General features: G+C 44.7%; 1 protein-coding gene across 6 annotated transcripts in view; it reads right to left on the reverse strand.

Annotated features, from left to right (window-relative positions):
- The window catches only part of RYR3 (ryanodine receptor 3), a 551,623-nt gene that overhangs the window by 60,002 nt on the left and 466,546 nt on the right, over nucleotides 1-25,075 (reverse strand). For all 6 annotated transcript variants that reach the window (XM_082384899.1, XM_082384900.1, XM_082384898.1 and 3 more), the window contains 5 exons: nucleotides 19,309-19,439; nucleotides 12,816-13,136; nucleotides 10,316-10,556; nucleotides 3,059-3,146; nucleotides 2,871-2,963 (listed from right to left, as the gene is read on the reverse strand). In XM_082384899.1, the coding sequence (XP_082241025.1) occupies nucleotides 2,871-2,963; nucleotides 3,059-3,146; nucleotides 10,316-10,556; nucleotides 12,816-13,136; nucleotides 19,309-19,439 (874 nt within the window). The remainder of the gene's footprint in view (nucleotides 1-2,870; nucleotides 2,964-3,058; nucleotides 3,147-10,315; nucleotides 10,557-12,815; nucleotides 13,137-19,308; nucleotides 19,440-25,075) is intronic.

The following is a 25,075-nucleotide window of genomic DNA, read 5'->3' on the forward strand; positions in this document are numbered from 1 at the left end:
GCAAACTGGTGTTATATAAACAAAATACAATACAATGAGCTCTCCCCAAAATGTGCTTTAGCTGCTGGAAAAAAGGACACATCTTTGAACTGACCTTCAATTAATCAAGTAAGAACAGTGTGGCCCAAAGTATATTGTTTCCACTTCCTTTCCATCTGCAATGGCATGTGCAGTGTGTGTGGGCATGCAGCATTCCAGCACACATATCTCTGCCATATGCACTGAGGCCAACTTCATTTATACAACACCAGAATTCAATTATGTGCAGATAAAAGTGCAGCACAGGTGCAGATAAAAGTGCAGATAAAAGCAAGCACAGGTGATCATTCAGATCAGGTAGTAGAGAGAACATCTAATTTCAGGAAGGCAAAGGCAATGGGGATTCAGCTGATAATAAAGAGAATACCCCATTCCCATCCTCGCAATACGTAGTTCTACATCCAAAAAATACCAGAAATGGCTATGAGTTGCTGTTTATTGGAGGTATGATATCTCTCTGTCCGAAATAATGTGCTGCATTTATGTAACATTATTCAATTCTAGAGATGCATTTAAAACTGACTTTTCAACAGGGCCTACTAGTAGAGCTGGGAGAAGTCAGGCAGTAAGCTCAAGCCCATTCTACAGATTGGTAAACTGGGGCCCCGAGAAGTTAAGTGAACGATGCAAGGCCATACCTATACCGAGCAGCTGGGCCAAGAGTGGGACTTCGCTTCCTTTCAGGCTCTAGTCCTGTTTGCTACTACACTTTGTGTCTCAACTGAGGCCACAGGAACAATATGAATATTTGTTACCCTGAGAAGCACAGCAAATTATTATTTAACATCTAGGGAGTGTCCTTACATCCATTACACTGTAACTTTGACCCTCTCCAACACATCTCAGAAAACACTGGCATACAATGTCAATGGAAATGAAATGAAAGCATCTGCTCCTATGGACTAACCTTACCAGCAGGAAAGATGCACAGATTCTGAATATGCTCATCCTCTGACAAGACTAACATACCCTTTTCCTCATTCAGTGATGTGAATGAACAATTTCAGGTTAGTTTGTTAGTAGGTTAGTTTTGAAACATCATTCTTTGTCACCTCTTCTCTTTCCAAGTATAAATCCAAGGACCCTGAGTATCCATTCATCACCAGAGGGCTGAGATTATCTTTGCCATTTCTGCTCATCTGGGATCCAAATCCTTGTATCAGAATCATTTTCTTTGCTTTTTTGCCATCCGCTGACAATAACAACGGATGCTAGCTGGTTCAATCAAAGGCCAAAAGATCTACCCCAAGTTGAAGGTAGCAAGGAATCTGTCTGGGATTCAGTGACTTTCGCTAGGTGGACAGGGTCAAACAAGACACTGTAATGGTTTTAAGAAGACCCTTCAGAGGGAACTTAGGGACAGATATCCAGGGATCAGGAGTCTGAAAATATCCTTCCTCCTGTACCTCACAGGAGCAGCTGTGTTTGCCAAAAGTCAAATGAAAATAAACTTTGGAAAATCAAATAAAAATTATCCAAAGCACAAAAGGATGCACCTTAAGTAAGGTTCCTTTGCAGCAAAGATTCCTCTTGAATGTGAATATATATATACCTAATCTCTCTACATTGTATGTGCACAGTTCTATTTATCAAACTTTACTAAACAGCGCATACCAGATTCTAAACTCTGAGAATCAAATTTTGGATGCTGGAAGAAGTGTTAATGTCAACATAGCTTAAAGATGGAAGGGATGGAAAGTTCAGAGTGATTGCAGCTGACCAGAGCTAGGCATGCTTGGTGAAGTTTTGGGTGTTGAAGTTTTCACTTTTGGTGGCCCCTGGTCTGCAGCTCTGCATACAAAGGTCTTCTATCCCAAATGGTTATTTGGAAGGTTGCCCCAAGAGCTTTGCTACAAACCCGCGACTGTCATCTTTCCAGAACTGGTTCTCACTTCTGAGGGGTTCCCGTGCACACTCCACCTTCCTGGTCCTCAGAGACAGCACTGTACCAGCAGTGAGAGAGATGCACACCTCAGGTGTCACACGTCTCTTATACGTGACAGTACAGTCAACCCTTACCCAGGCATGCTTCTCAGGGGAAGAGAGTCCAGGTAAGCCATGACAGCCGGGAACGAAACAGCACATTTAAGTAAACCTTGTTTTTGTGTGTACACCTAAAGGAGTGTGTCTGAGAATTCTCTCCAATAAAAGCAGCAAAACCTAACTGTGCAGAGCTGACTCAGGGGGAACCCGGAGGCCGGCTCCCCCTCCTGTATTCAATACTGCGACACCCTCCCTGTAGGTGACTCTGTTTTCAGACAGAGGTTTGGAACGCCCTCTTTCAAACATTTCCCTGCAGGGGGATGGACAAATGTTTGGGTTTCTGAGTGCAACTCACTTGGAGAATAAACAGAAGGCATTAAGAGGTCAGCACAGCTGAAATAAAGCAGCTATTAGATGTTCAAGATAGGAAGAAAATAAGTGAACTGTAAGAATATGTGTCTACGAAATCTTCAGAGCAAGGCAATGTCCTCACAGCTAATTAAAAGGTGGCTCTAGGCACATGTATTTTTGCAGCTTTTCTACACAGCAAGTAGTTCTATTTTAAAACAAGTAACAGCAGCTTTTGTTTTGGAGACCTCTCGAATGCCTTCGGCAAGTCTTGAAACTTAAACTTTTTGACGCACAGAGCAGCTACTTATTCATAAAATGTGATGACCGTGCTTACTTGAGAGCAGTTTCTTCTGGCTCATTCTCAAAGAAAGAACAGTGGACCTGTTGGTTTCTGTGGTTTGACCTAAATGCAGTAGGAACTAATCCCTTCATACACCCAAGATATGTAGCTTAGGTCAAGTTTGGAGAGTCTTTGGAATTGATTTCTATGGACTTACTTTTGACATCTTGCTTTTGCTGTCTCCAGTTAAAAATGCCAAATTATTAATTTCGTTCTGAATCACAAAATTCTGCTCTTCCCTCTTGAAGTTCTAAGTGGGGGGAAATAAAAAAGCAAACATTACAAGAAAGTTGAGGTGTACCTTTCACCACCAACTCTAAATCCAGGGCCCCCATGTGTGCTTACGTGAGATTTACACCACAGGATGAAGACCTCTGCCACCATGCGGAAGAGCTGGTCAGAGTCAGCATCGGGGCTTTTGAGCCAATTAGATCTGAGGTGAAAGATAAATGCATATGCACGTGGAATTCAGCAATGATTGGAAGAGTCACACTCTAAAAATTATACCGACATCAGATGCACACATTTATCCAGATAAAATTGCATTCCCATAGGAGGCAATCTTCAGAGAGACTAAATATCAATATATTCCTTGCATGCTTAGATATAGGCGTGTAACTGTTGTAGGTATCTTTGAAGACCTACAATAATCATTTCCATTTTACCAAAGGATTCCAGGATTCTCTTAGCAAACAGATGTCAGAAATCAACATTTCAAAATGGTCAAAGGTAAGGTTTTTTTTGTCCTTTAAACTGAAGAGGTGATCAAGGTTACATTCTAAGTTTTGGGACAGGCCTCCTTTAATCCTCAAGGCTAGCAAGACTAGGAAAGTCTTGGTCACTATGACATCTAATCTTGTCAAGCCTCTGAAATTGTGAGCACTGCATAAACAGTTCAGGCCTTGCCCGTCTTCCTTTCAAAGCCACTTTTATGAATGAAATCTGTAAGATAATAATTTTTTAAACTGTTATTTAAAGTGTATAGGCAGAGACCAAACATCTCCCATGCCCTTTGAAATGGTCTGCAAATTCCCTATAAATAGGCATTACTCATTTTTAAAAAAAATACTAGGCTAGGTAAATTTCACAGTGGCGGCAAGAAGGCTAAATTGCAGTAGAATTCAGTCATTTCCTAAAAGTTGTCTTGCCTCTATCTTGTGCATTTGAATTAAATTATATTTTGAAACGGCTGGGTGAGTAAATATCTGCATAAAGTAACACATTAGAAATTAAATTGTCTATCGTCTTTCTTAAAGAAAACTTTGGGGGTTTCCCTGGTGGCGCAGTGGTTGAGAATCTGCCTGCCAATGCAGGGGACATGGGTTCGAGCCCTGGTCTGGAAGGATCCCACATGCCGCGGAGCGACTAGGCCCGTGAGCCACAATTACTGAGCCTGCGCGTCTGGAGCCTGTGCTCCGCAACAAGAGAGGCCACGATAGTGAGAGGCCCGCGAACCGCGATGAAGAGTGGCCCCTGCTTGCCGCAACTAGAGAAAGCCCTCACGCAGAAACGAAGACCCAACACAGCCATAAATAAATAAATAAATAAAATTTAAAAAAAATTTGTTTCTTTACTACATGTTTTTTTAAAAAAAAAAAAGAAAGAAAACTTTGGGGCTGTCATGAATGGTCTAAAAAACCTAATGTCCCTTGGTGTATGCATGGTAATAGCTATCAAAAAGCCAGTTCCCTAAGCCCTGGGACATCAGACTGAATTGTTCAGAGCAACCTGTACCTTCTGCCCATTCATGGAAGGCACCAGGCTAAGGAAGAAAGGTGAAGACTCATGAGGCCAAGACCACCTCTGGATTCCTTTCTCATCTCCTCAATTCCTTCCTGCCCTGAGTTCCAGCCTCATGGGCATTCTTGTCTAACCTTCCTTGTTTTCTACCTCAACTAGCCTCTCCTTTATAGGCAGACACTACAGGTGGTCTGCCCAACACTCATTCTCCTCTTCTTCCTTAGGCACAAAGCCCCATTTTACTCCGGGTGGCATTGTGCCCTGCTGAAGGTCACCTTACCCAGCCCCCCTCGAGGGACAGCCGTGGAACTAAGTTCTGATCAATGAGATGGAAGAGGAAGTTGTTGGATGAGCCTTCCGGAAAAGCTCTCTAAAAAGGATCAGATAGCTGAAGGTGCCCTTTTGCCTTTCTACTTCCTCTCTGGAATGAAAATATGACAGCTCAAACTCTAATTGGCACGTTGCACCTGAAGTGGCTTTGAACATGGAAGCCAACGTTAAGGACAGAAAGACAGAGGAGTGAGGGTTTCTAATGAGGAGCAACCATACTGGCCATGGACTGGCTATCTCTGGACTTCCTTCATGTGTGAGATTTAACTTCTAATTTAAGCCATTCTATAAGGTATCCATCACTAGAAGCCAAATGCAATCTGAACTCGAGGCTTGATATTGGTAACGCTTTTTGATTTCTTTCATATTGATTTTTCAGGAGCGCTTTTTCAGGGTCAAGTGTCAGGTTTTATCAGAACCGCCAGCTGTTCCTTCTGTAGCGTTTTGGTTTAAATGTGCTTTATAGGCTTGCACTATGCCTTGAGTGGGAAGAAGCAAGGGGTCACATCCTATCCCGCTGAGGAAAAGCACAGCCACAGGGAGTGAGTCGCAGGAACACTGAAAGCAAAATCTCAGGTAAACATTTGCTCACTGCTCACAGGAGAAAGGAGAGGCTTTGCATACCATTGCCTTCATATGGGAATGCAGTTTCAGCTGAATGAATTTTGTTTTCAACACCCTTCTTCCAAGAGGCAGATTTTTACTCTTTGTCTTTAGTGAGGTTCTTTCTTCAGGTTCAGAATGGTGGGTACACATGAACCCACCATTAAATGTTTTCCCCCAGGCACGTAAACTCTCTGCACCTCTCAAACCAGATGAAGTCAGTATTTGCAGGAGGACAGAAGATACTGACCTTGCCTCTCCAACGTGCCCGTATACTTCCTACCCCCAAATGATGTAACCAGACTCTCTCCTCCCTGCTCCCAGCCTTCCACAGAACTCAGACCTTTCTCAACATTCAGGCATTTGATCCTTTTGGAGGTACTTAGCCAACCTGTGGGTTTCTTTTATCATCTGCTCTGCATGCTACCAAAAGGCAGCTGGGAAATGCAAAGCTGTAGGTGGGGAAGACGGCTGGGTTTAGAGGTAAAACAGAAACAAAAAGCAGGAGAATAAAGGAGAGTTAGACTGCTATTGTCAAAATGCCAACTTAGCAGGTTTTCGAAGAAAGTAAAGCCAGTTATCAGGTTTTGAAAGAAAGTAAAGCCATGTTCCTATATTCACGGTCAGGTTGTCTGACTAAGAGGTAAGAGCTTTATCTCTGCCTTGTTCCTGAGCCTCTTGTAGAGGATACAGCCTGAGGTGGTCACCACACAGGATTTACTTGGATTCCCTTCAACAGTTTGCGAGATGGGTTTTCACCCAAAATCGTACTATTTAAAGTTGTTCGTTTCTGTTCAGAGTGTGTCTGATTTCCAGAAAGAAGGCTGAGACGCTGCTGCCTTGTGTAGAGAGGTTTGTTGAACCTATGCTGATGTATAATCTCCTGGCATGAGGAGATGGAGCCCTGATTCGCCCTGCTCGGGCCACGGCACGCTTGGAGCTCTTGCTTATTCTGGGGCAGCTTCAGGTTCAACACTGACCCACAGAAGCTTCTCTTCAGAAGACTGTTTCAGATGTCAAAGAGACTCGGAACACTGCTGTGACAGGGCTGAAGGAAGTCCAAAGGTTTAATATGACGAGAGAAAACAGGAGAGGACAGGACAAGATGGCTGTCTTCAGTGTTTAAAGAGCTGCCGCAAGAGAGATTGGAGTAGTTTTGTGTGGCTCGAGAGAGCAAAATCAGAGTTGATAGGAGATACAGATCTGAACTCAAAAACCGTTCAAAGTGGGGAGAAGGGGAATTGGATGAAGGTGGCTAAAGGTATAAACTTCCAGTTATAAGATAAATAAGTCCTAGGGGGTGGAAGGTGCAACATGATTAATCTAATTAACACTGTATGTTATATATGGAAGTTAAGAGCGTAAATCCCAACAGTCCTCATCACAAGGAAAAAATACTTTTTCATGTCTTTTATTTTGTATCTGTGTGAGGTGATGGATATTCACTAAACTTATTGTAAGCATTTCATGATGTATATAAGTCGAATCGTTCTGTTGTCTACCCTACACTTACAGAGGGCTGTGTGTCAATTACATCTCAATAAAACTGGAAGAAAAAAAATGAATGAGAAAGAGTTGAACAAAAATGGCTTTAACTGTCTGAAACTAGAATGGGAAGACACGCACAGTATGGCTGTACCTGTCGTCCATAACCGTGGTGGATAATGAGGCAGGAAATGCACCGCTAGGAAAAGGGAAGAGGGAATTGATTCATCCAGTTATAGGTAAGATGAGCTGACCTCTATTATTCCTGCCAACTCCACAATCCCGTGCTTCCAAGCCAGCCAGTTCTTTTGGGTGAAGAAAGAACTTGAAGGAGGTAAAGGCACACACACAGGAAGGAAGGATTTCTAAGCGAGGCTCAGATGGCCATAATGCTCCCTGGTTTTCAGGGAAGAAAGGGTTGAAAAGTGGGGATGAATGAATTAATGATGATCTCGAATGAATTAATGATGATCTCAAAGACTCTCTGGCATTGCCATTTTTAGCAACTGTCAAACAACGTGTAAGTGGAACACTCTATTTTGCATCTTGATCGTCAATAGTGACAAATGCAGTTAAAGAGCTATTCCAGGGGCAACCTTACTCTACTTTCATTTCTGTTTTCACCTCAAACTCTGACAAATTCCTTCGCTAACCTGATAGCATAATTATGTTATCAGAAATGACTAAAATGATGACCCTGAAAGCAGGATTTCTTTTGAGACAGTGAGTAAAATTCCCCACAGATAGGTAAGGAATTTCATACATACACACACACACACACACACATACACACACACTTATATATAGTGTGTGTAAGATGTTTATTTTGCAAAGCTAAATATAAGTAATCTTAAGTAAATATTTTAAACAGTAAGTACAATTTACCTTATGAAATAAATGCTAAAATGGGCGTATCCAGACCTATTCCTTGCCCATGACAGAATGGCATACCACTCAAAAAGTCAGCAACGTTCCCCCCAATATCCCTAGGTCTTTTCAGTATCTACAATGGAGTATTTTAAAATTAAACCTTCCCAAACTTACATTTTAGGCCTCTAAGCTTTAAGAGGGTGTGGTATAATAAAAACATCTATTCGGTCTTCGCCTTCCCCTGGGACCAACAGTCCTTTGTTCCTTTGCCTGTTCATGAACATTAGGCTACTATGCCTTCATTTCCCCCTCATCCAGCTTAAATTCCATGGCCAACCTTTACAATTACCCTATTATATACACCCTCAACTCCCTAACCCATTTTTCTTCGTCACACTCATTTTGCAAAGCCCCAACTCTCTTCCCAGTCTGGGCCTGTACCTGGCAGCCAAACTGGCTGGAGAAAAACACGACTTGCCAACGGGTCCCACTTTAAATTCACGACCGCAGATCTCAGGTGGGGCCCTGGATGCAGCCCGGCGATCCCACCCACTTCCCTGGCCCACCCGCTCTCCCACTCTCCCTGGGCCCTGCCTCCTTCCTCCTCAAACCTCCAAGCACCTTCTCTATCTCAAAAACTCTCCTCTCGAGCCTACTTCTTCCCCCAGCTTGCAGCCCGTTTCTCTGTTCCCCTTTACAGTTAAAACTCCTTGAACAAGTTGTCTGTACTGCTATCTCCAAGTCCTTTTCTCCCATTCTCTTCCAACCTGTTCCGAAGAGGTCCTCATCTCCATCGCTCCATTGAAACTGCTCTTGTCAAGGTCATCAATAACCTTCATTCATCATCATTCTTTCCTCCTGGAAATCCCTCGTGAAGTTGGCATCCAGGACACAACATGCTGTTGGTTTCCTCCCGTCTCACTGGTGGTTCCCTCTCAGTCTCACTCACGGGTTCCTTCTCTTCTGCCTGACCTGAGCACACGGGCTCAGTCCTTAGAACTCTTCTCTGTCCCTCTCAAGCCTTTATTTATCTCATCCAGTCTCATGTCGCTCAAAGACCACATATCAGCGTGTAGGTGACTCTCAAATTCTCATGTCTACACCAGACCTCCCTCCCGAACTCTGGACTCATATATTCAACTGCCCACTCAACATTTTCATTTTTGTATTGAAGAGGAAACTCAAATTTAACACGACTGAAAGTGACATCCTGATCTTGCCCTAAAAAAACTTCTGTATCCACAATCCTCCCCAACTCAACTGCTGGGAACTCCATCCTTCCATTTGCCCAGAGTCATCTTTGACTCCCCTCTTTTCTCTTATTCCCAATCTGCAGGTCCCAAGGGCTCTACCTTTAAAACAGGCCCAGAATCTGACATCTTCTGTCAACCTTCATTGCTACCAGCCTGGTCCCAGCCACCACCAACTCTTTTTTTTTTTCTTTTTAATTGTGGCAAAATATACGTAACATAAAATTACTCATTAGCAACATTTAGTACAACCATCACTATCTAGTTTCAGAACATTTTCAGGACTCTGAAAGGAAACCCCAGCCCCATCATGCAGGGGCTCCCCATCCTCTGCCCCAGTCCTGGCACCACGAGCCCGCTCTGCACCCTCAGCTCTTGACTGGGTCACCGTGAGCCTCTCGGCCGGTCTCCTCACTTCCTTATTTGCCCTGATCCCTCACCACAGCGTTCAAAGACTGAGTCAGATCACATCACAGCTTATCTTCAAACCTGCACCAACTGCTCATCTCGCTCAGAGGAGAAGCCCTGGCCCCGTGGAGAGAAGATGGCTTCTCGGACGTCTCGTGCTGCTCTCCTCACCCCTCACTCTTCTCCAGCTGTACTGGCCTCCTCGTGATCCCCTGAACATCCCAACACACACCCCTTCCTCAGGGCTTGCACCAGATGCTTCCTTTTCCTGGGAACATAACCCTTCCCCAGACCTGCAGTGTTCCCGACCTCACCTCCTTCGGGTCAGTGTTCAAATGTCGCTTTCTCAGTTAACATTCTTTTAAAACTGCCACCCTGGCACTCCTAATTCCCTTTATTTTGCTTGTATAATTTACTTAGATAAGTAAATTATAAGTAAAGTGTATAAGTAAATATATAAGTATATAAGTAAGTATATTGTAAATATGCAAGTATTTATTTTGTTCATTGTCTGCTCGCCCCACTCTCCTGCCGGAATGAAAGCTCCCTGGGCCAACATCTCTTTCTGTTTTGTTCTCTCTTGTCCCCTAATGCCTCCAACAGTGCCTGACACACAGTCAGTAATGTCTGGTGAATGAATGTGTGACAGAGCAGCAGAGGGGCAGAAGTGGGTCGCTGCTGCCCTTATTCGACTAACTCCCTCTTCCCTGTGGTGGCCTGTGAAGATGGAAGGGGTGGCCATGCCGCTGACCATGTAGAATCACTGGCCAAGGAAAAGCACTGCCCAGAGGTCCCACACCAGGGATTCTGTGGGGGAGGGGCACCGGTGGTGGCAGCTGTGACCTCCCTCTCTCACCTGTAACAAAACCCAGTACCGTCTCTCCAGCCTGGGGACTTGCCTAGGCCTCCTCCGTACCTGTTGTTGTCCACGTAGCGGATCAGCATGGGGTAGAAGGCATAGAGGTCTCTGCAGAGGACGGCAAACTCATCCAGGATGAGGAGCTCTGCCTCCTGGGTGTCCCCTCTGCTGTCGGCTTTCAGCTGCTCCTCCTCCTGCACAGTCTTGACAGCCTTCTTCTTCAGCTTCTCCAGAGTTGGGATGAAGTGGCTTCTTAGCAGGTCCGCCCTGGCCTTGCTGATGATTGGCTGGGCATACACTGTGTTTGCAAACAAAGGGCCTCCCCCTCACTGTGCATGTTATGACAATCGATGAAAGGAAAGAAGTGATACTCAAAGGTGAGGCTGTGAAAAGCCATCAACTCAGGATGGCACTTGCCCTTCCTTCATCCTCTGCTTGGCACTTGCATCTCATGAAGCCTCAGTTGCTGGGGGCGGGGGTGGAGCTACAGGAGAAGGTCTCTATTCCTGTTCTGCTTCTCTAGGCCATGGGGAAACCTTGCCACCCTTTAACTCTACACGTATGGCGTTTGCTATACCTCTGAGCTCTTCATAACAGACTATCTTGTTTCATTTTAGAGTACATTCATGTTGGTTTTGGCTAGATTATAAACCTTTTATTCATAATAACCAACACTGTGCTGAGTCAAGAGTAGGCACTCAATACTACGCTTTCTGGTTTATAGAAAAATCTCTTGTTAAAAATATATGGACCCAACCACAGTTCTCAGCCCCCAGGACTTGAGAAATGCCAACCTACTGCCTGGGGACTCCTCTGGGCCCTGAGAAAAGCAGAGAAACTACTATCATCTATAATAAACTGAGAGGCAGACTGGGGTGGCCACTAGAAGCCAATGAGCAGAAACAAGCAATCAGTGGGATCTGCAACTATGATTCCAGACTTCTTGAAGAGAAAGATAAAACTTACATGTCTCATCAAGTTTCTTAAATGGAATATCCTATTGGTCTAATTCATAATAAAGATGAGAATCAGAGTAATTATTTAAAGATAAGTGAAATAAAATTCTCAAGAGTCATGAACCATTCACAAAGTGCATTGCGTATTTTGTGTATTTCAAAGGTTCTTTAATGTAGGGAGTTTCAATTGGAAACAGCCTATAATCCAGCACTTTTTCTTTTTAATCTCACTTTACCTTATTTTTTGCTTTCATAAATAAGGCTGTTTTAGAAAGAGAAGGCAAAAACAGTTCTCTGCTGAGAAGCATTAACCAACAGGTCGAAACAACACTGTGATGGCTCACATTTCACACTCCAGCCTTCACTGGGCTGCATTTCTGCTTTGGACCTGGAATCGGAATGGCTGTTCCAGATATGGGTGATTTGAGGTTGCTATTTAAAATGGACTTTGTTTAGGCACCAGGAATGAAGTGGCCTAACTGAATGAGATCTGGGTTCACCTGTGAAATAACAGGTCAAGTTCAGTTCCCACCAGTGTGCTGTGACATCTTTCCATTGCACCTCTGGGGAAGCTAAGGGAGTCCATCCTTTGATTACCTTCCTTCCCTTAATCCAGATGTAGAAATTAGAGCTCCTCAACAAATTGCCTTAGGGTTAACAATATTCTTGGGCTAATAGGTAAGAAAGGAACGCCAGCTTTATCTACTCTTATGTTCCCAGAGGCCTATACTGTCTAGGAGCCATCAGTACCCAAAGTATTTATAATTTGAAGTTCATTTCAGAGACAGGAAGGGGGTAGAAGTTTTCTTCCTTGGAATATCTACTCATTTGTCCAGGAAGCTAATAGCTACCACTGATCCCACTGCTGTGTTTTATGGTTAGGAGATTGTAGGGGTGAAACAGCCATGGTCCATCAAAACTGCAGGTCCCTCAAAGGCAATGACTTTGCTTTAGCTTCTGTCTTCTCGACTCTCTGACAGAGGACACTAAAATATTCACGGTTTCCTGACTGTGGAAAGTGTGGTTATTAATTTTCCAAGCCTCTCCTCTTTTGGAGTTGTTTCAGGAGCAGAAAATCAGCTAACAACATTCATTAAGAGCCTACTGCATGCAAGGAGGAGTACAAAACAAGACGGAAATCCAAGTGAGGCTACTGTGAACCTAAGTTAGAGAGTGTCTTAGGAAGCATAACGTGAAATACAAATGCTAGAAACTTAGAGTACAGCCCAGATGGGAGTGAGTTTTGTACGTGTGGAAAACACGCAGGATCACTTACCAAGAAAATATGGACAATTATTACTGTAAGAGCAAATGGAATTCTTAAGTACCAAAAGCAAATAAGCAATGATCATGGGATTCGGGTAGAGTTTATCAAGAAGGGCTTCCTGGAGATTCGAGGGACCTGGATTAGTTGGGGAGTTAGGCAGGAGCATTTGCTCCAGGAAGCTCTACAGGGGAATAAGTCAATTCTTTTCACTGTTAAATAACTAAATGCGGGGAGGGGGAATAGCTTAAAGATAGACTAAGAGAAGAAAAGAGAGTCCAGGCGTCTTGGTGCCGGGGCCGGGGCCGGGGCCGGGGAGGAAAGGCATGTGTGGTACCTGCAATGCGCTTCATCCAGGAGGCCTCATCGATGCTCAGGTTGTTGTTGATGATTTTCAGAATGTTGCCCAGGATGACACTGAGGTGTTCAGAGGTGACCTTGGTGCACCAGGGCCCTGTGCTGGGGGGCAGGTGCTCAGGCCCCCGCTCCCACCAGTAGGACAGGTAGTTGCACAGCATGGGCAAGATCACCTCGATGACGTGGGGCATCTCCATGTACCGGGCCCCTGACTCGGCCAGGTCGTTGATTTCCTTCATCAGGCCTTCCAGCTGGGGGATGTCAGGGCACATCTCCTCCACCGTGTCTGGCATCCCCAGAACTGACCGAGAGGGTACAGGAAGAATAAAGGGACAGTAATTCAAAAGCACAAATAGTGCAACCTTCTCTCTCTCTGTCCACCCCTCCTTTGGTCTTTAGACATAATTTTCCACCCCAGAGCCTCAAACAAGTAAGCTCCGGATACAGAGGAGCTTTTGCTCTCCTGCTGCCTTTGTAAAGACTGAAGCTTCCAGAGGCTGGGTTATCTTCTAGATGTCATATTCAGGTTAAAACACTTAAACTGAATCTTAAAGGAGCATAACAGAGACATGGCCGAGGGACATTTCATAAGACTTCTCTGTGATACAGTCAGTCTCTTGCTTCTCCATCCTGGCCTCAGTGCATGCACTGCAGGAAAGGCAGGACTAGGAGGAGAAAAGCAACCCATCGGTGCTGAGTTGCCAATTTGTGGTTCGGTCACCTGGATGTCTGTACTGTTTCAAAAAGGAAAAAGAAACATCTTGCATCAAAGATTCTTTCAGCTGCACCAGAGACAACACTTTCCATCCAGTTGAAATTTCGGGGAAGAAAGCTTTGCACATACATTGATTTCTGAGTTTACAAAAGAAGTTACTGATGACCTGAAGTAACCTTTGCCAAGACCTCTTGTCATTCACTTAAACCTTTTTGTTTCTGAAGGTTTATGTGCAAGGAATAGTGAGTCAGCCCTATCTCTTCCTCACACTGAGTGACTGAGGTCACTTCACTGATCGAGGAAAGACAGGATGAGATGATGATAGAGTTCAACATTAAACGTTGTCAGATACAAGAATAGCAAACAGAAGAAGCCAAGGGGATATCTGTCTTGTTCTTCTTAAGGCAAAGGACACTCTTTCCCTCCAAGACAGGAGGAGAAGACAAGAAACATCCTGAGGTTCCTGATGGGTGAGACGAAAACAAGGGCTCTGAGTGGCAGGGCGGGGCATGGTTGAAAAGAAGCACAGGCCAAAAGCTCTGCAGAGCGTCCATTTATGTTATAGCCCCCAGGGTCCGCCTGGGCCTGGGAGGCAGCTCATTGCAGACTCCACCCACAGGCCAAACTTCTCACAGTGGGGCCGAAGCATCAGACACCAGGGGGGCTAGGGAGTCAGAGAAGCAACAGGAAAATGTGGTGCATTTTAGATCCACTAGTGGAGCCTATTAGATCCACTAGAAGATTTGAGGAAATTCTTTTTGATATTAGAAGTAAAGTGTAAAGTTCTCATGAATTTCAAAGGACAAAGCAGAAACTTTAAATAAAATGTGCCGTTTAGTGAATTGGGTTGTGCCCGCAGGCCCTTTGCCATGGGGTTACTGCTGGTGTGAAGTCTCTCTCTTTTCTAGATTTTAAGTCTATAGGAATGGAAGGGTTAATGAATAAGAGGCCACTGCAAATTCTTTGGCCTTTAGGAATATTGGCCAATTGAAGGGACTGTCTTGATTTCTGTCATAATTGTCCTGCCTGGAGCAGAGATCCAGAATAATCCTGGCTGCCTTGGAGACAATGAATCTGTAGCTGTTACAAGTGGTTCTAGGAGATGGTGCGCAGCTGCACAGTGAGGGACTTGGAAGAGCCTCCCTGCTATGGAGCAGGCCCTGTGAGGTGCTAACACCCTTTCCCTAACTGTGATTTTCTGTTGCTATCGGTATGGCCTTTCGGCAGGTAGAAGACTACAGATCTCTCTTCCTTGGAAGTTAGGAGTGAACCAATGTCCTTTAAATCCAGACAATTCAAAAGGACTAGTAGGGCTTCCCTGGTGGCGCAGTGGTTGAGAGTCTGCCTGCCAATGCAGGGGACACGGGTTCGAGCCCTGGTCTGGGAAGATCCCACATGCCGCGGAGCAACTGGGCCCGTGAGCCACAATTACTGAGCCTGCGCGTCTGGAGCCTGTGCTCCGCAACAAGAGAGGTTGCGACAGTGAGAGGCCTGCGCACCGCGATGAAGAGTGGCCCCCGCTTGCCGCAACTAGAGAAAGCCCTCGCACAGAAACGAAGACCCAACACAGCCAAAAATAAATAATAAATAAATTAAAAAAAAAAAAAAAAAGACTAGTAGCATGAAAGCCAAAGAACATCGAACTCCTATGATTTACAGCGTAAGGGAATTATACAGGTTAGACACGATCCACTGCCAATGCTGGTCATTTGCAGAGAACAAGTCCAGCCTGTACCTTGCTGCAGAGCAACAAGAATCAGGGGTGACATCAACCTGGGGGTCTGGGGAGACTCTCACAAACAAAATCATTTGACACATACAGTGTCAGAATCAATAGGTACGAACAGTACAGTCAAACATTCTACCTTCAAGCTCTGCACACAGAACATTGCCAACTGCCACAGATGCGACTGAAGTTTACAACTGTTTGCTATAAAATTATACGTGAGAAGGCTCAGGGCGTGTGTGTGTTTAGATGTCACATCGACAATACATCATCATGGACACTTTTTTTCCCTACGTAAGAGAAACACAGAGTTGCTTGAGGTTGCTTTGCTGGAGTCATTACAATGACCTTTTAAAGTTATTTATATGTAATTGGTCCTCGAGGGGAAGAAACATTTGTGATTTACTTGGTGTTTTGTTCTTCAAATGCCACGTAATAAACCCGCAGAATGAATGCTGCTGAGTTATCTACCTGAAAAAGAGCTCAGCTGGGTCCTATCAGAATCAGACATAAGAATGTAAGAGGGGACCATTGGAACACACTGGCCTTCCATCTGCTAGATCAGTGGTTCTCAAAGCGAAATCCTCCCACCCGCAGTGGCAGCATCACCTGGAAACTTGTTAGGACCTTCAGAATCCAGACTTACTGAATTAGAGACTCTAGGGGCAGGACTTGGCATTCTTTAACAAGCCTTTCGAATGATTCTAATACATGCTAGTGTCTGAGAAGCACTGGGAACCACTGAGTTAGATTCCAAAGTAGTATTTTCTTCACCAAGCAGCTCTTCCCTCAAGAAGCCAGCATCAGAGAGCACCGTCTCTGTAGTACAGGCAGACAGCTTGCATGGAAACTGGACCTCCTTTCTCTCTGGTTGATTTTTCCAATAAGGATTTGGAAAGTAAACTGGCTGGTGAGTAGGATGTTTTGGTCAATCTAATATTCTGATTAATAGACCACTGCCACACATAACCAAAGATTTTATCTAGTTTTATCTAGCACATAACAGTATTAAACCTTTTCCAGTTTTTGGATGAGTCAGAAAATGCTCCAGGACATTACAAGAGAGAAGAGTTCCTAATATGAGTAACTCTGCTGGCAAAACACCAACTGTTAATTAATAGAGACGCCCAATTGACTGAAGCCTTGATAAATCAGTTCATATTGTATTTCTCAACCAAAGACTCACATCATTTGTCACGTCACATTATCTGTCACATTCCTTTCCCTCCTTGGTCCCTCAGGCCACCTATTTTGTATAATGAATGAAGTCTACCTTCTCAGAGTCTGTCAAGCCATCAGTCATTCTCTGGCTCCAGGCAAACCTGGTTATCCCAGAATAAGTATTTGTGTACACTCTACTTTTCAACAGCCATACACATGGTCAGCATTCAGTCTTTGTTGATTCATTTTTTTTTTTTAAGATTTGACTTTATTTATTTTTGGCTGCGTTGGGTCTTCGTTGCTGTGCACGGTCTTTCTCTAGTTGCGGCGAGTGGGGGCTGCTCTTCCTTGCGGTGTGCGGGCTTCTCATTGTGGTGGCTTCTCTTGCTGCGGAGCATGGGCTCTAGGTGGGTGGGCTTCAGTACTGTGGCGTGTGGGCTCCGTAGCTGTGGCTCGCGGGCTCTAGAGCGCAGGCTCAGTAGTTGTGGTGCACGGGCTTACCTCTGGGAGCTCAAGAGCAGAGTAGGTCTCTCTCTTTCCCAAGGTGCAAGCTCTACACGTTGGTGATACACAGAGACACACTTTTTCTTGAATCACAGTTGGAGAAGAATAAACGTATAAGTATCCAGCGCTGTCATGCCTGGACCCATGTCCCTCTGGAGTTGGAGAGCAACATTTTAGCTTGCTTTTGCCTACAGATGTCACAGCCCTTCCTCAACTTTGCCAAAGCCTGCTCAGTTGTTCAGCTCCTACTTTAGCTGCAAGATGTGACTCATTCGGAATCATGAGACGGCAGAGAAAAACAAGGTTGGAACTATATTTCTCCTAGTCCATGAGAGGGGAGGAAGGGTGAGATGAGGCTGAGAGGGCTGGGGAATTAACTGAGAGACTCCATGTGAGACTTTGGGATGTGGAGGCATCTTGGCAATGCTTCTCTCTCGACGAGCTCTGAGGACACTAGTCTCCACTGTATTCTAGCTCAGGGAGAGAACTTTAAACAGTCTTGTCTAAATTGTCCTGGTCATTCTTTCTGGGGGTCACGTGCTTCTTTTATCTGAAGTAATGAAAGCAAGCGAGAATAAAGCCACCAGGGCTTATTAGTACTCTGGATTCTTAGACGGAAAGAAGAGTGGTGACAGAGAAAAGTGTGACAGGAACCTTTCCTCTCCTAGAACCCTTAGGACCCATGATAGCTTGAAAAGGGGGCTGGAACCAAATGGAATTGATGCACAGTCTCGTCATCTGTTTGTACTGTGCATCGATATTTTAAGAAAATATTGGTTCTGAATAGGATAGGTTCTGGTTAGAAATGGTTTACTATGATTTTTTTTGATCTGTTTTTCTTAATATTGATCAGACCCATGATGTGGTAATTTTTGCTTCATGTTGCATCAAATCATTGTAGTTCTTTCCAGCTGGAGTCCAAGCTTCATTCAAGGTTCCTACTGGAAGCTCCTCTGTTCTAATCCATTGCCCTTCAGCAGGATCACAATTCATCCATTCATGGGGACTCTCTCTTCTACCCTCCAGAAGCAGTTTACCACCTGCCTTGGATTCCACTTCTAGGTTATCCTAGAAGAGGGGGTGGGAAAACTTTTCCTATAAAGGGGTCAGACAGTAAATATGTTAGCCATTGCAGGCCCGACAGTCTTTGCTGCCACTACTCATCTGTGTCACTGCAGTTGAAGGGGAGCAGAATGGGCCACCCCCAAATATGCCCCTTTGGCAGAGGGATTACTTTGAGCTGATTATTTTTAAGAAACTGCAGACCCAGGAGAGTGTCTGAAAACAGAGTTACTCTTTTGTAAGGAAAATCTGCATTTATAAAGAAAGTTTACCTTAGATACAAGTGCCTGTACCAGAAGAGAGCTCTTGCCCGAGATTACTTTTTCTTCTGAAAGACTCACGTGCATGGCAGGGCAAACTGTTTACCAAATCCTTCCTCTTCTCACTTTCCCATGAATTGCTACCCCCTTTGAAGCCCCAGACTCCTAACCCTTTCCTTAGATCAGGATGGTGTATAAACCTCAATTGTTGGGCTGGCTTTTGAGTCTCATATCTTTGTGGGGCTCCCTTATGTACACATATGTACATAAGTAAAAGTTTGTTTTTCTCCTGTCATTCTGTCTTTTTTAGTAGGGGGGTTCTCAGCCAAGAACGATGAAGGGTAGAGGGAAAATTATTTTTCCTCCCCTACACAGTGCTAAAGCAGCTGCAGACAACATGTAAATGAGTGCGTGTGACCATGTTCTAATAAAACACCATTTACAAAAATCAGCAGCGGGCCAGATTAGGCCTGTGGCCAGAGTTTGCCAACCACTGTTCTAGAACTCAGTGCCTCAACACTCCTGTCAAATTCTCTTTCTTGTAGAATTTCAGTTCTTTCTTGTGTTTTTCTGTTTTATTTTCCCCGAAGATGGAGAACACGTGGTCATCATCCTTGGAAACACGGCCTGTCTGTGGACTTGAAGAGTGTAACAAGGTTATCAGTGCAGCTGTGCCCCTGCCACTGACACTCTGGAGAGGAACTGTAAAGGGCAGTCACATCCCCAGGTGCAGAAAGAGAACGGAGACCAGGGAAGACAGGAGAACCTGAATTTTTAGGATGCAAGGGATTTAGAAATCAACTACACTGTCTCCTCATTTTACACAAGATGAAACCAAAGTCTAGCGATAACAAAGTACTTGCCTGTGCCCACTTTTCCAGCAAGATGGAGACATGCCACATGGTCCCAGATCTGACCTCCCGGCCCCTCTCAGACCACATGAACCAGCAACAGTGCTGCAGGCTGCCGTCCCTGCCTGCGTGGCCTTCCCTCCCGCTGCTTTCTTCAAGCACATCAGTGATGGCCTCTGTGGGATGATACTTACTAGACCTCTCCCTGGGGGTTTTGGTGTTGAAGACTGAGAGTGGGTTGTAGCGGTCAAGGGTGGGCTCCAGGAATGCCACTGGTATGGCAGCTGCCAGTGAGGCCAGGCATTCTCCAAGGGCAGGACGTTGCCTGGAAACAAAGAAGTCCATTTAGAAGTGGTGACACCCTCATGCTGGCCCCATGCATTGGTGGGCCACTTCCCCCCAGATGGCTCCCTGGCTCAGCAAGGTTGCATGCTGTTCCCCCTCCCTCGCCTTTCTCTGGACACTAACCAATGGTTTACAATGGTCTCACTCCCTGGTACCTAGTTCTTAAGCAACTAAGATGATATAATACACTATGTAGCTTTGTTCTTCTCTCCCAGCATCTCTGAGAGCAAGTTTTGCTGGCATCCAGATTGAATCGGACCTTCCTGGTTCTCAAAACGTTTTGAAATCTTCTGTGTAATTTCTCTGTGTCTCTTCCCTGTGAATGGAGCTTGTGTCCACCAGTGGGAACAGTAGATAATGGGCCAAAAGCACCAATAAGACACAAAACTAAAAACCTGCTTTGCGAGAGAAACAACAGGTCCTAAAACCTATTGCTTGATTTAGACGAAAGAGCTCTAACACCTATTACTTCTCTTTTTTTCCCACAAACATTTGTGTGTCCACCATGTATTAAGCTCTGGGTTTTAAGTCCTTCGGTGAAACAAGCAATCAGTCAAAAACAAAATGCTTGGGATTCCTAGTTCAGATTTGTATTGGATTGGCCAAAAACCCAAACGAACTTTTTGGCCAACCCAAGCGTTCTCCGGCTGAGAGGAGCTGTGCTGCTTGCAGGATAACCAAGGCTACAAGAATAAGTGATGGGAACCAGCCACCAGCTGGTCAAAGCAGAGCTAGTACTGAAATAGTGCTTCCCCCTCGCAGACCTGGGCTTAGCCTTGGAGTTGTACTTTCTAACCCCACAGGTCCTTTCTGCTAGTGAGATGACACGGTGACAGTACTGGCGAGAAGGGCCCCATATGGGGGCTGACATCTGTTGCTTTCTGATGAATGGGAGACCAAAGCCATCTGGTTTCCACTCATCAATATCTTTTCTCTGCCACTCACTGGCATTCAATCACAGACAGACTACATGCCCGCCTTGTGAGTTACATAAGTGATGTCAGTTCCCAAACAAGGGGAAAAATTTCTTCAAATAAACCAATACTGTGAGTCCTTTGTTAGACTGTGATACAAAGACAGCTAGTGGAAAATGCAGACAGTAGGTCGATAATGAAGAGTTGGAAGGGCTTACAGGGTTCAAGCTTACAGGGTTGTTTGCCTTCCTCTGTGACTGATCAACTCAAACTGAGCGTGGATACTGTGTATATGAAGCCCTCTAGCAGAAGCCTCAGGACCGGAGGGTGTCAGGCTGCATCTTGGGGGCTGTTACAGAACCGTCATGGAGAAAACTGCCAGCTAGAGAGGGCATACTTGGAGCCAAGAGCAAACAACCTACTACTGCAATTCTGTGGAAACAGGAAGGCATTCAGTTCTCAGGGTTCCCTTCAGCTCCCACCAAAACCCAAACCCAAGACCGCGTTAACTGCCCTTCACTATGACAACAGCCAACAATTCCAGCAGCACCAAGAAGCCAGAGTGTCAAAGCTGCAGGGTCTCTGGGTGGGATAACAAGCATTTACTATGGGGCAAGGCAGGGGGATGGCTAGGGAAGTCACTGTTTACTGAGGGGTGAGCGAGGTAGTCTTAACCTTGGCCTTTGGCTTCCAGGTGGTGAAATGAATGCAGGAAGGAAACAAAGAACCCTGATGCAGTATGACAAAATAACACGTCTTTATGGTCTAATTATAAGGATTAAAATCAACCTGCAACACCATTATAGCACAGAGGAAGATACACATTTGAGCAGGATTAAAAATGTGATCTTAACTGGTCCTGAAAAACTGACTTGACAGGACTATCTGGGGTAGAATCAGAATCTGCAGGGGGCTAGCCCGGGGGTACACGGAACTGTTCTGCTTGAGATGCCAGAGGAGTCTGCTGGACCAGAGAGAGGAAGGAGGGAGAGGGTGGGTGAGTGAGTCGGTAGAAAGCTGTGTATTCCTTGGAATTCCCACACAATCTTAGCCAAGTTAGCAAACTTATGAAAAATGAGATCTTTTCATTACTTTCAAAGACAGTTAATATACATGGTTTTATTCCTTATCTTGTATCTTCTTCTTGGGCTCAGCTTTTAGGGGACCAGCTGACAGCTTATTTGGCCATGAAGTATTTGAGCAGATAACTTTCAAATTAGCCTCTAGCAAGCAAGAATGCCCTCAACCGGACAAGCCGTTCTCAGCTAACAGCACAGCCTTGTCCTTCCGTGGAAGGTGTGACTGTTAATTCGCCCCATCCAGGTCTGCTCTGGAGACACAGAAGCAGCCCCCCTGGGCCCTGTGTGTGCTGCCCCGCTCCATCTGGAGGCTGCATCAGTGGTGGAGGGAGGGGGCAGGTGAGGCAGTGGGGCTGCGCAGGCTTCCTCTCCCGGAAGCTTTGCAAAGCTGCTTCACCTCTGAGCTGGCCCCGGCCAGGCCTGTTCTCCCACCTCCCCTTCTCTCCACCTCTTCTTCCCCCATCCGCTCCCTTCTTTGCTCCGCTCACGGTGGTGGTGGGAGGCATGAGAAGAGGCCAACGCCCTCAGGGACAACTGAGCAGAGTGAGGGCCTGTACGCATCAAACACGAGGACACACAGGGGCTGACTTTCAGTCAACAGTCTCGCCATTTTAACCAACCCCATTTCCTCTCATTAGTCTTGCCTTTTGAGGAGGAAGAGGAAATAAAGAGGTAAATTACAAACGGAAAGAAATACCATAGAGAGAGCTTTGAGTAAGGAAAAAATCTGGGTGAAAATCAGGGAGGACCAGGGGTAATATGAAATCTGAGAGCAAATTTTAGTTGGCCCAGGGAGGGGAACCTTGGAAACAGCTGGTCCTGGGTTGTCTTGGTACTAAACCCATTATTCCTTCCTTTCTCTTTCTCTCACCAAAATTAAAAGTTGTGATCTCCTGCAAGTGGACTTATAGGAAGTTCATCTGATAAAAGGCAATCCTCGGAGCAAAAGACAGTTCTCTAGTGCTCTTCTGATTCCCTGACTCAAGGGAGAGGGTCAAGCATAATATTAGTTACTGACAAACTGAGTCTCTACAAGCCCACCACACTGGCATTTTCTAGTCTGGAGCACACAATGATGCTAATTAGTTGTGAGGGAGAAACAACAGTTCTCCTGGCCTCGCTGTTAGAAGTTCTGTAAAAGTAAAGCCCAGAAGTCTGCCAATTAATGTTCCTGGCTGTGAAATACCAGAGTGAATGACCTTGGTCTCCAGGTCCAAGGGGGACTAAGCCTGGCAAAGGCCTGCTGTTAAAATGCTTCTCTGATCATTAGTGCCCCCCACCCCAGGGGGCAGTGTGGGTGTAGACCAAGCAGAGCAAGGGCTACAGAAACAGTTCCATGGCAACTAAAGGATCTACTGGAAGAGTTTATCAGTGGATAGAGAAACTCACTCTCCCCCTACACACCCACCCCCTGCCTTAGTTCTTATTGCCTAGAACAGTATTTTTCATATAACAGTACTTGGTCAATGCTGACAGACTGAAAACGGTTCAATTTATTTTTTTTAGTTGAAGTATAGTTGATTTACAATGTATCAGGTGTGAAGCAAAGTGATTTGGGGTGTTTGTGTGTGTGTGTGTATATTCTTTTTCAGATTTTTTTCCACTATAGGTTATTACAAGTTATTGAATATAGTTCCCTGTGCTCTACAGTAGGTCCTTGTTGTTTATCTATGTTATATACAGTAGTGTGTATCTGTTAATCCCAAATTCCTAATTTATCCCTCCCTTCCTGCTTTTCACTTTGGTTCAATTTGTATTTCAGTTCTTGTTACCTCCTAAGTTGATCTCTCAGTTTTATTTCCATGGACTCGGACCTTGCTGCTCAACTGCCTATCAACCGGGACACAGGCAGAGACAAAGTCATCATGGTAATAATAATTATGCCTGCACATATCTGGTGCTTTGCAATTTTGAAAGTTCCTTCATGTAAATTCCACAGGATGCTAAGGAGAGGAGGCAACACGTAGCACAGGGGCGGAAAGTGGAGGCATAGCAAGGTTCTAGAGAGAAATACTAGTCATCTCAGTGGTTTAGGGAAAGCAATGTTTGATCAGAACAAAACTGGTCAAAGAGGGCAAAGCAGGAGGGAAGATATAAACATTTCTAAAGTGTGAAGGCAAAAACAAAGTTTTAATTTGAAATAAAATGGAGAGTCAATGCTTAATGCAGTTAATTACAAAACTTAGTTTTCTTGATGCACCCCCATCAAATGCTCTACCAATTAATCAAAGTATATCCAGATTAAAGAATGTTAAGTATTCTCCATGTTTAAATACACTAAAGCCTTTACCCTACCCTGAAATTTTGTATCTGAAAACTTAACTTGTCAGTGGCCATCTCAGTATTGCCTCAATTAGAAAATATCCCCAAAAGAGGTCTCTACTCTGTTTCAATGACTTTTTCCTTCTCACACTCAACCCTATCACTGAGGTGTCTGGATCTTTTCTATCCACAATGTACTCAAGCTATATTGAGTGGTTCCTTTGCAACCCTACAGACATTCATTAGCCAAAGAAACTTCAGTAAAAGGTGGTAGAGAAATGGTGGGTTTCGTTATATTGGGTTGGTCAAAAAGTTCATTTGGGTTTTTCCGTAACATCTTACAGAAAAACCGGAACAAACTTTTTGGCCAAGCCAATACTTTCCTCCCTAAAACCCACAAGAGCTGGGGGAAAATTTGGGAAGAAATTTAGATCTATGCTAAAATTAGAAAATGTGTGATAATTTCACACTGCAAAGTATGGACCAAATCAAGTGAAGATGCTGAAACTGAAACATTCTTTCAAGACCTAGAGCAGAGTGTAGAGATCATTGGAAGTAAATATGGGGATTTTGAGGAGCCCAGGAAATGAGTTTTGCTTGAAACAATGAGGATTAAGGGTGTGAGCAGGCCCTGGGAGACCTGTTGGACGTGTGTGGGACCCAGGTTCCATCCTGCAGAGTGGCAGGCAGGACCAGAGTAGGAAGGAGTGTGCATGCCATCTGCCATAACTATGACCTGGACGCCTGGCCTGGAGAACCAGTGGAGGTGAGGTAGAGTGAAAGAGTGAGAAGTAACCTGTTTTGTAGCTGCTGCCTCAACTCCTCTAAAGCAGAGAAGAAACATATATTAAATCACTAAGCAAAAGGCCTATTCTATAGGATGCACCAAGAATTTCACCAACCTCTTATCTGCACCAGCTGTTTGGAAGGACACCAAAGGATAAGGGTGGATGACTCCTAGGGCTAAAGGCACTGCTGATACAGTGAGAAAGAGTTAGTTCTCAGTCAGCTTCTAGGTTCTGAAGCTGCCTGATATTTCAGCCCTGTCCACTCTCCTCCACTGAACACACATACACGCACACGCATACATGCATCGTACATGCACACGTACTCCTTTCCCTTCTTGAGAACTAGAAATGTACCTAATGACCAAGAAATAGATGAGAAACAGAGTTCAGAGGAAGAATTATCCAGGAAAAAACCAGAAAACTTCTCTCTACCCTCACAGAATATAAGAAGAAGTATTAACACGGAGATAGTTTCAGAAAAGAACAATTAGCTAAAAGTTACTGAAGAGAAAATGAGAGATGTGGGAGGTTAAAGAAAAAGCCAATAAATACATGTAATTTCGCTCTTTGAAC

This window comes from Balaenoptera borealis, assembly GCF_965194805.1.
Source record: "Balaenoptera borealis genome assembly, chromosome: 3".
NCBI classification, from domain to species: Eukaryota; Metazoa; Chordata; class Mammalia; order Artiodactyla; family Balaenopteridae; genus Balaenoptera; species Balaenoptera borealis.